This window comes from Centroberyx affinis, unplaced genomic scaffold (assembly GCF_046629955.1).
Source record: "Centroberyx affinis isolate AG114_WGS23_722 - 3 ecotype Tasmania unplaced genomic scaffold, CSIRO-AGI_Caff_v1 ptg002377l_1, whole genome shotgun sequence".
NCBI lineage: Eukaryota > Metazoa > Chordata > Actinopteri > Beryciformes > Berycidae > Centroberyx > Centroberyx affinis.
Genome location: NW_027280633.1, coordinates 52,149 through 62,411, shown reverse-complemented (window position 1 = coordinate 62,411; position 10,263 = coordinate 52,149). Strand labels below are relative to the sequence as shown.

The window sequence follows — 10,263 nt, the reverse complement described above, 5'->3', positions numbered from 1 at the left end:
ATATCAATAGAGATTTGATGAAAGAAAAAAAAGACAAAAATAACATTGACTGGTTATAAATATGAAGTAATTATTAAATAGGTATCTGTGGATCATTCACATTCAGTCTATCTGACAGTTTAATTATAAACTTTCACCAGCTGGTTAAACCTATAAACATGAGCTGTAACCAGTAGGCCATTAACTGTGTAACACTAGGCAGTATGGAGGCTAGCTAGCTAGCCGCTAGCACAACAAACACCTCTATAAACCAACACAGGTACAATTTGTAGTATAGGCTAGCTAACTGCTAGCCAAATTTAACTAGTTTATCACCAGTACCAGCCCAAAACTAAAGAGTCTCGATTCCATATAAAGATCCACAGGTGGTCGGGCAGCCATGATGAAGCACTAATGGCACATTGAGGTGCTTATACCTCTTTCTTTTTTATAATTAGCCTTAGGCTAAGAGATCATCCAAGGCTAGTTCAATCCTTTTTCATATATAGAAATTAGCCAGCTAAATTCTAATTCTATTGTTAAGGCTGCAAACTAGGAATATGTTTTGCTTGTCAAGGACTAATGTCAAGGTTAGCCCACCGAGTGTGCCTGTGTGAAAGATTAGCCAGGCCAGGACTAAGAGCCAGGTTACCCTAGGCTTAACAAAGTTGAAGTATACAGTTAGCCCTGGGCTAAGGACATTGTAAGAAAGGCTTCAGAGAATAGTACAGGACAGGCTGTAGATGTTGGATAGACAGTACTGTACACTGTAAAGTTTGCTCTTTATATCACTTGAAAACCAAACAGCACCAGAGGTGTAGCAGTGAAAGGGTTCAGATTCCGTTTCCAGTGGTACAATGGTGACATTCTCTAAATATCATCTAAATATTATAGAATGATATTTACTTATATAATAGCAAACCATATTTAACTGCTATATTTATTTTGCAAATTAAAACATATTCCCTTAATATACAGTCAAAAGCCTGAGCAATGGGATAGTGCATTAAGGGTGCTGTTGCCTTGTTTTTTGTGGCTGAATCAAGGTCTCAAGAGTAAAAATAAGTTAAACAGAGCAATATTTTCTTTATATCTGAAGTGGAATAACAAGATCCTGTTTGTGTAATCTCTGTTAGGATCATGTTAGGGTTCAAAAGTGACATGACTTCATTGCGTATGGTCCATTTGTAAATTGGCAATGGGAAACATAACCACAAACTTTTTATGGGTTACACAGACGTGACTCGAAAAGTGCACAGTTGTGCCCCTAGTGGTCAAATATGGTAGTATTTTCTCTTGCAGAGAGACCAGACAGAATGGGGCCCTATGGAGAATTTGCATAAAAGTGTGTCTTGTGAATGATTGAAATCTCTAATTGCAGATAGAATTTACTGACATGTATAATATGACCCAGGTAGTATTTCCTCTAACTGTAAAGCTTGATCATATGTTTTGTTTTTGATAAAAAGTGAGTTTTTGTCCATTACCTCACGAATAATTCATATAATGTACGTCTGATGATGTCAATCATCAATTGTCATAGCAAACTTTTTACGACAGTGGTGTGTGGAAGTATCCAAGACTCTGGGAGTCAACAAGTCCTATAATAATCTAAAACGAATCCATTACTATGTGATAATGGAACTGTGATGATTATACCCAGGATTTACACTTTGACTTCAAGATAAACAAAATTAATAGCCCTGTTGACAAGGTTGCTGGCAGCAATTGTCATAATGGGTTGTGCGGACATGGGAGCTAGCTACTTGTTATTCATGAACCCTTTTAGCCAATGAGCTGTGATTAGCCACAATGCTAGCGTGGACATGTACAAGTGTGGATTCTTAGGAAAAGGAAAAGTCATCTCATAATTTATACTTTTATATGCATTTACAATGAAATTATGTCACCTAAGACCATTTCCAGGCTAACAACTCTGTAATGATACAATAGACCATATTAGCATCACTGACTTCCATGCTATGCTGGTCTCTCTCACCCATTAGAAGGCACTCCAAACACTCAACTGCAAGTGTAGCATTGGAGAGATAGCAAGTTACAAGGCTGTCTGTGACTATAATGTCTGTGATGTAGCTGACCCAGTGGAAAAATTGCAACTAAGTAATGATTTAACTTCTGATATGGACCAATTGAAAAATGCCCGAAAAAGTCAAAAGATGATCTTAGTTGGTCTTTTCAGGCTTTAAAAACTTTTAAATAGACCAAGATAAGTTTATTCTCCCAAAACTTAGGCTGTTGACTGTATGCGTTCCTTACCAAGCCATATTTCAAACGTATGTCCTCCAAAGCACAAGATATTGCACTGATATCTGTCTTACAAATTAGTATTCCAAAATAAATCTCACTCCCACCAAACCATATCATTCTAGACTGATATCTCTTATAAAGCTCACCATATTTCCCTATTGTACTTATCTTTCATACCAAAACATACTGCTCTTAATGTTCCCGACAGCTCACAAAACTGTATTCCAGTAATATACCTATCTTTTAAACCAAGACATTTCATTAAAATATCTGCAAAATCAAAACATTCCCATCTGTCTTCATTACCAAAGTTAAAAATTTGTACTGATATAGCGTATTCAATTCAAACTATACTCCACTGACATGCCTTTTATATCAAACTAGATTTAAATTTCTTGTCTTTGATTACAAACCATATTCCACAACAATATCTGTCAAATCAAAATATACATCTCTTCAAATCTAAAACTTGGTCATTGGTGGGGGAGACTTAGTCTCCCCCACCAATGACTATACACAGGGATGAACACTTACGTATACAGTATGGGTGATTTATTTGTACAGGGACAGATACAACCACAATAACATATTGCAACTAACTACCTGTTGCATTGTATCACAGTATTTAGTTAATGTTCAACACAGTCTCACAACATTTAGTGAAATGAGCCCAAACTCTGAAATGCAGATTATGTGTTGTGGACACAAATAATGTGATTATGTTCCTCCACCACAAGGAAGGATTATGTGACAATGATAATAGCAGTTGTGAAGTTGGACTTTCTATTTTCAGGTGTTTGCCATGTGAAAACGTTAGATAAGGTTAAGTTGTTAAGTTGTAAAACAACTTTGGCTAAGGTTGGGGTTAGGTTTAGGCCAATCTCAGAACCATCGTCCATCGGTCTGACGACGATTAGACTCTGGGGGCGACGGCCAATTTTTGGGGTTTCCGGTGTAGCCAGCGGACATCCGGGCCAAGACTTCCTCTTCCGTACGCCGGTCATTGTTTACAGTCCGATTAGCAACTTGAGACACAAGAGTCAAACGTTTCTCCACACAATACACAAACATCGATACTTTTTGTAGGTGTTTTAGGTTCAGACGACATTTCGGCTAATCTCTATAAACAGATATCTGCATATGAGACGTCGTCTCTCAACTCCGACTCCATTCTCGCGTCTCAAGTTGCTAATCGGACTGTAAACAATGACCAGTGCACGGAAGAGGAAGTCTTGGCCCGGATGTCCGCTGGCTACACCGGAAACCCCAAAATATTGGCCGTCGCCCCCAGAGTCTAATCGTTGTCAGACCGATAGACGACGGGTTCCGAGATTGGGTTTAGGCAAGTAAAAGTTTTGGCCATGGTTAAATAAGAAAAACTTTCACTGAAAATGAAAACTTGACTCAAAGTAGAAAAATGTTTGGCACGAGTTGGGAATTGAACCCTGGTCATCGGAACTGAAGGCAAACCTATACACCCATCCACTGTTACTCCTGCCTGTTTCTAGTTATGGCTCCTTGGCCTAATCCTTTCCTGGTGGGCAAATGTATTTCTGTATTTCAAGACATTGTGCTCATTTTACAAAATTTTGTGAGACCAGGCTGTAATGTTAGCTAGCGTTCAGCACTGATCCTGCATACAGTTTTATTAGCCATCTAGCTCAAAATATTTCTCTATCCAGATTGATACAATAAGATCCTCCCTAGCCACATGCATTAGCAAACCCCCCACATATGAAGACCACAAACCAGCAAAGAAGAAAACATGGATATTTTGAAGCAATGCCTGAAGCAAAATCAAAAAGATTATAACTTTAAGAGAAAGGCATGTTTTGAGATATATATTTTCTTGTGCTATTTTTTGGAGATGGCATCCATTTACAGACATGTCTTACTGCAGTGTGAATCTCAGTGTTGTAAATGAAATACTTGTGTGCTTCTGAATATGTTTTTTGACTGGTGATATTGGAGAGCAGCACATCCAGCCAACTCATGGTCCTTGACAGTTAAGTCACAATAGTGGCTTATTTTATAATGGATGAGATTTTGGCAAGAATCGATCGGTATGATGATAAATGATGGGAAAATAAGGCCCAGGTTTAAAATAGCTGGAAACATCCTTTCACATCCCTATCAAAATACTGATTCCAATTCTAAATAACTGTTATTCTGTAATTTTCACATTTTTGCACTTGAGCTGCTTGAGGTAAGAGCGCAGAGTGTTCGTCTCATTCACTAAGAAGTTTCTGCAAATCAAGTTGTGACACAAACAAGCCATTGAAAAGAGCACGGTGCATGCAAGTAGCCTCTTCATTGCCTGCAAGCACAAATTGCTTCAGCTTTAAGACTAATCCAGCAAGACTCCCTTGCACCCTAAAGCCCTTTTCAAATTGGAGCGTTCTGTAATCTTTCAATCTTTAAATCAAGGATATATTTATTGCTATTTTAATTTTAGAAAACAATAATAATTCACTGATCTGAGCTGAGATTCTAGGATGGAAAACCCTCTCCCTTGCCTAACCTGATGATGCCCACTGCCCATTGCAGCAACAATAGCAGCCATTCTGAATGGACAAACTGATCTCTTTGCGTTACGGCTTTACACCACCTTACAAAGATGTAATCTGATGTTGGTGTTGCGAAGTGTTAGTGAATTCAGCAAAATAATACGATTTACATATAATTTACATGTGCATGACCATGACAGTTTGTTTTTTTTACCAGCGTTATTAAGCCGCTTTCCACTGATTGTGCAAAGTTAGTGAACAGCCTGGCATTCTGATTTGGTCATTTTGGTGATATAGCACATTCTTCCCTGCAAAAACCTTTAGTGAATCTGGGTCTCAGTTCCTTGGTGGCATCTAATTCTCTCTGCAGTCATGTTAACAGTGATTGTCTGTCATTGTCTGTCAGGATGTCAGATGCATGTAGTGTACAGTTGTTCTTGAAAAGTGATATCATGTGCATAGGTTGCCTAATAACCGCATGTCACCCTGAATGCTCTTGGTAACAGAGGCACTAGTTAACCATTAACTAGCTCATGTCAATGTTGAAGACAAGTTTGTATTTAGGTTAATCTTTCAAATCTCAATGAGAGGTGATGGTAACTGTTCTATGAAAGCAGTAAAGACTGTGAGGGAGTTGGTTATAGTGTAATAACAGCAGTGGTATTTCGCTCTATTAGATTTGATATAATTTGACATCAAGTAGATGACTGCTAACATTAGCTAACATTATGACGAGATGAACTACTGGTGTGATCATGGCTGTTCCTTCGGTCGAGTTGCTGTAGTGTTTGATTTGAATCTTCAACCGCTCTACTCATCTCTTGATGTTATCAAAGAATAATTTTAGTGTGTTTTAAATATTTTGTCCAGCCTGGTTGAGTTTGCCTCTGTTTCCATCTGCTGCGCTGTCTTACAGGTAGGGTTTCCCACCTCGAGTTTGACAAAAATCAAATATTGCTGCTCTGTGCATAAAGCGAAACCAACAACATAACCTAGTGCTTCAAGGTAATTATCGCTTAGGTAAATATGTCTGAGGGGCATTCTTTGCTGCATCTACAAGTACTATGGTGATGTGGCTGGGTACAATACCCTCTAGGGCTTTCATACAAGAGTTACCAGTGCAAACGTTCACACCAACTACTACCAGTTCTCCCCAACCCCCCTCCTGAAATAAATAATACTAACAATAATAATGCAAACATGCTATAATAAGAGGAAAAAAAGCAGAAAGCAAGAAAGATGGCAAACGACATCACTGGTTACCACGAGAGTTAGCATAGAAACCAGTTCTATTTTTCATCCAACATGGTTTGCAGGCCTCTTCTTCTTCAAATTTGTAAACTTGCAATTCAGCTAGGTCCGTTGAGCAAGTGCTCAAAATCCTTAAGTTCCACTCAAATGCCGTTAACCTCTCCCTCAAACCAAACCTAACATATATGTCTTAAACACCTAGTATATGTCTTAAACCAGTGGTTCTCAACCACCAGGGGTCCTTGAGGGGGTTGAAGGGGGTCCCCAGCAAATTGATAAATTGTTAAATTTCACACAAGAAGTTAACACAATTAGAGAATGCAGAAGAATGACTGTTTTGATCGTAGTTTCACTGTTATCTCTCTACCTACAATACAGATAGTCATGGAATTCTGGACAAAATCATATCTAATCTTCAAATGGGGGTCCATGGCCCTAATGTCTACATTTGGGGTCCTTGATATGAACAAGGTTGAGAATCACTGTCTTAAACAATATTTTATTCATACATGTCTTTGAAACTAAAACATACTTCTTCAATGCTAGCTAAAACAGAACATACCAAAAGCATTTAATTAATGAGTTTAATAGCAAAACAATATTCTGCTGAGATACCTCTCACATTCAACTACATTCTCTTGAAATATCCGCCTCTTAAACTGAAACACTCTTTATACTGTATGTTAAAACATGAAAAAATATGTCTTTACCTAACCATCACCGCCAGCATCATCATTACCCTTATCTTCATCATTATAGCTCCTGTAGTTGTAATAAGTAAAGAGACGTCTGACCAGTAGTGGGAGCTTTAGAGGAATCATAGAAATATGTACACAGCAAAATCTTTAAATAAGTACTCAGTTTTGTTCTCAGACTACCATTTTGACATTGCCACCTCGCTGCTGTAACTGTGCTTTCTTGATTTCTATATGATCCAAAACACTGACTGATTACACATTGCTGCATCAAATTTAAAGTCCTGCACTAACACAGTGTATCGCTGTGACTAGCCCACAGCCAAAGGACTTCTAGTTTGATGGCACTTTGGCACTATGTCGGGTTTAGGGAATGTAGGGAATGTAAACACTGGGCAAAGGAAAGTTAGTAAAATGATTTGTGTTGCACTGCCTACTGATCAGTAAACTCAATTCAAAATGGCGATAACTGGATTTTTTTTTAAATCGAATTAATCCTAACTAATCCGAAATCAGTAGAGTAAAAAGACCACAATGCTGTGAGACGTGATGTGATGGTGGAATGAACCAATCGTGGAAAACATAATGCTTGACTTGCATCAGTCTTTGGACTTCAGGATGGTCTGAATGTCGAGTGTGTTCGTATGTTTTACATGCTGCATGTGTCAGTGTACAGTACAGGTAGTATACAGTAGGGATTAGTCATATACTGTACACAATTAAGACACAGCATGTGAAAAAAAACAGCGAGTGCTTGTTCTGCCTTCTTTAAAAGCAGCGTATGCCCATATTATTGTTCATATCCAGCACAAACACAATACCACTGAAACCTAAGAGATTCTATTATTGCCCAAAAGGGACTCCTTGTAACCCAGACACTATTAAGACTGTGGGTTCGATTCCCACGGTGGCCGCCCACACTCATATGTACAAACACAGCACAGTTATGGGCTTTGAATACAAATGTCCATCAAACGGCACGTCATTACACTAGAAAGTTTATATATCCATACAGGGTAGCTGTGCTTGTCGAAAAGGATTGAAAGCTGAGAATATATGTATAAATGTTAACAATATAAATGTGAATCCGCTCACGGCCGACCAGGCAGTCAGAGGGGAAGGGGGCAGAGTAAGATGGCTGAATCCCTCCTCGTTGGCCCGTGGAAGGGTTAGAGGAGAGACCGAGGAGGCTTTCCTTATTAGCAAGTCAAAGGGTTCCGGAGTTAACTTAACCCGCTATCCTTGTCCCTGTGACATGAGTGCACTGAATTTGTTGGATTTACAAAATGAGAGCAATTGGATTAGCAGATTAAAAAATGTATAAGGAAAAGAAAAACGTTGAATCAAACTCACCCCCTTATATGTTCAGGCTCAGGCTATTGTCCGTCCTTATTGGCCAGTTGGAGGTTGGGGGCGGGGATAAAAGAGGCTCAGTATTCAAAAACTATTGTTTGTGCCCCAAAGTGGATCGTGGGCCTATTGCTGATGGGTTTTAATAAGCCTCGGTTCCCAGGGCGAGAGACTAAATTTATTCAGTTTGGGTGCCGAGCCAGTTGGGAGGCTGCAGGGTCATAATTGGCCATTTAAAGGTTGGACGTGTGATTAAGGAACCTGTAGTGAGTCCTGATTGGCCAGGTGAGAGGCTGTGGGCGGGACTAGAGAGTCTATGGTCATCCCTTATTGGCCGGCCCGTGGTTGCGGGCAGATGGAACAAGCTGAATTTCCCCTAATTGAAAAAAGCAGAAGCTCTGTGCTGTCGGCCCAAGCCACACATTTCTACTACTATTTTGCAATGGTCAGAGGACAAATTGGAATCACAGGAATAGAATGAATTTAGGCCTGAGTATCTCATTCTTTATAGGCCAACCCTAGAGTTGGAGGCGGAGTATGAGTCAGGATGGGGCGGGGTAAGGTAGGGGGAGGAGTTGGGCTCGGCCGGCCAAACATCCCCTGCAACTGCCTGTTGGGGTGATTAGGGTTGTCTTGGAAACGGCTGCTGGGGTTGTCTTGGAAACGGCTGCTGGGGTTGTCTTGGAAACGACTACTGGGGTTTTCTTGGAAACGATTGCCGGGGTTGTCTTGGAAACGGCTGCCGGGGTTGTCTTGGAAACGGCTGCCGGGGTTTTCTTGGAAACGGTTGCCGGGGTTGTCTTGGAAACGGTTACCGGGGTTGTCTTGGAAACGGCTGCCCGGGTTGTCTTGGAAATGGACGCCGGGGTTGTCTTGGAAACGGCCGCCCGGGTTGTCTTGGAAATGGACGCCGGGGTTGTCTTGGAAACGGATGCCTGGGTCGTCTTGGAAATGGATGCCGGGGTTGTCTTGGAAACGGATGCCCGGGTTGTCTTGGAAATGGACGCCCGGGTTGTCTTGGAAACGGCTGCCCGGGTCGTCCTGGAAATGGATGCCGGGGTTGTCTTGGAAACGGCCGCCGGGGTTGTCATGGAAACGGTTGGCGCCGTCGTTGTCGAGGCGGTTGCCGTTGTCGTAGAGGCGGTGGTTGCCGTGGAGGTCGGGGCTGGGCCCTCGATCGGGGACGTGGGCCACGTTGCCGCCGCTCTTCCTCCTCAGGGTGGACTCGCGGCTGGACGAGGCCGCCGACTGGCAGTCGGAGCCGCCGTCGCTGCTGACGCCCGCTCCCTCCACTGGGGTGACCCTGATGGTGGTGATAGCCTGGGGGTGGGGGTGGAAGGGAGGGGCAAAGGTCGCACTAGGGGAGAACGGCGAGGTGGGGTTGTTGGAGTTGGGGTTAAAGTTAGGGTGGGCGTTATTAAAGTTGGGATTACCAAGGTTGTTGGGGTTAAAATTGACGTGCTGGGGGTTGTTGGGGTTGTTGGGGTGTAAAGGATGCAACGGGTGGACGACATGCGGGTGGTTGGAGTATACGCCTCCTCCTCCTTCTCCTCCTCCGTCGCTCTCTGTTTCGGTCCCCGTCACGCTTCGCCGTCCGTCCAGCGACCCTCCGTCCCTTAGCGAGTCACAGCTGTCCGTGTGTCTGTTCAGGTCGTTCAGGGTGAAACCCGCTTGGCGGAGAGACGCCCGTGGGTCCGGTGGTTTCCATCGCCAGGAGCCGCTGCCGTCGGTGCTCGGCGGTTTCACCACCGGTTTGTTCCCCCGGGACTCCGGGTGAGCTTCAACACGAACTATACTGCCACTTCTCTCCAAACCTGGAATAAACAAACAAGACTAATTCATTAGTTAATTACTACTACTACTACTACTATTACTACTACTAATACGAATAATACAACAACTACTACTATTACTACTACTAATACGAATAATACAACAACTACTACTACTACTACTACTACTACTATTACTACTACTAATACGAATAATACAACTACTACTATTACTACTACTAATACGAATAATACAACAACTACTACTACTACTACTACTATTACTACTACTAATACGAATAATACAACAACTACTACTATTACTACTATTACTACTACTACTACTACTACTACTACTATTACTACTACTAATACTAATAATACAACAACTACTACTACTACTACTATTACTACTACTAATACGAATAATACAACAACTAC

At 41.5% G+C, this 10,263-nt stretch overlaps 1 protein-coding gene across 1 annotated transcript in view; it reads right to left on the bottom strand.

Annotated features, from left to right (window-relative positions):
• Nucleotides 1–8,548: 8,548 nt before the first annotated feature.
• LOC139656059 (phospholipid phosphatase-related protein type 4-like) overlaps nucleotides 8,549–10,263 on the bottom strand; it is a 37,672-nt gene continuing 35,957 nt past the window's right edge. Inside the window, exons 11-12 of the mRNA XM_071533550.1 lie at nucleotides 9,106–9,864; nucleotides 8,549–8,682 (exon numbers count right to left, since the gene is read on the bottom strand). Of these exons, the coding sequence (XP_071389651.1) occupies nucleotides 8,549–8,682; nucleotides 9,106–9,864 (893 nt within the window). The remainder of the gene's footprint in view (nucleotides 8,683–9,105; nucleotides 9,865–10,263) is intronic.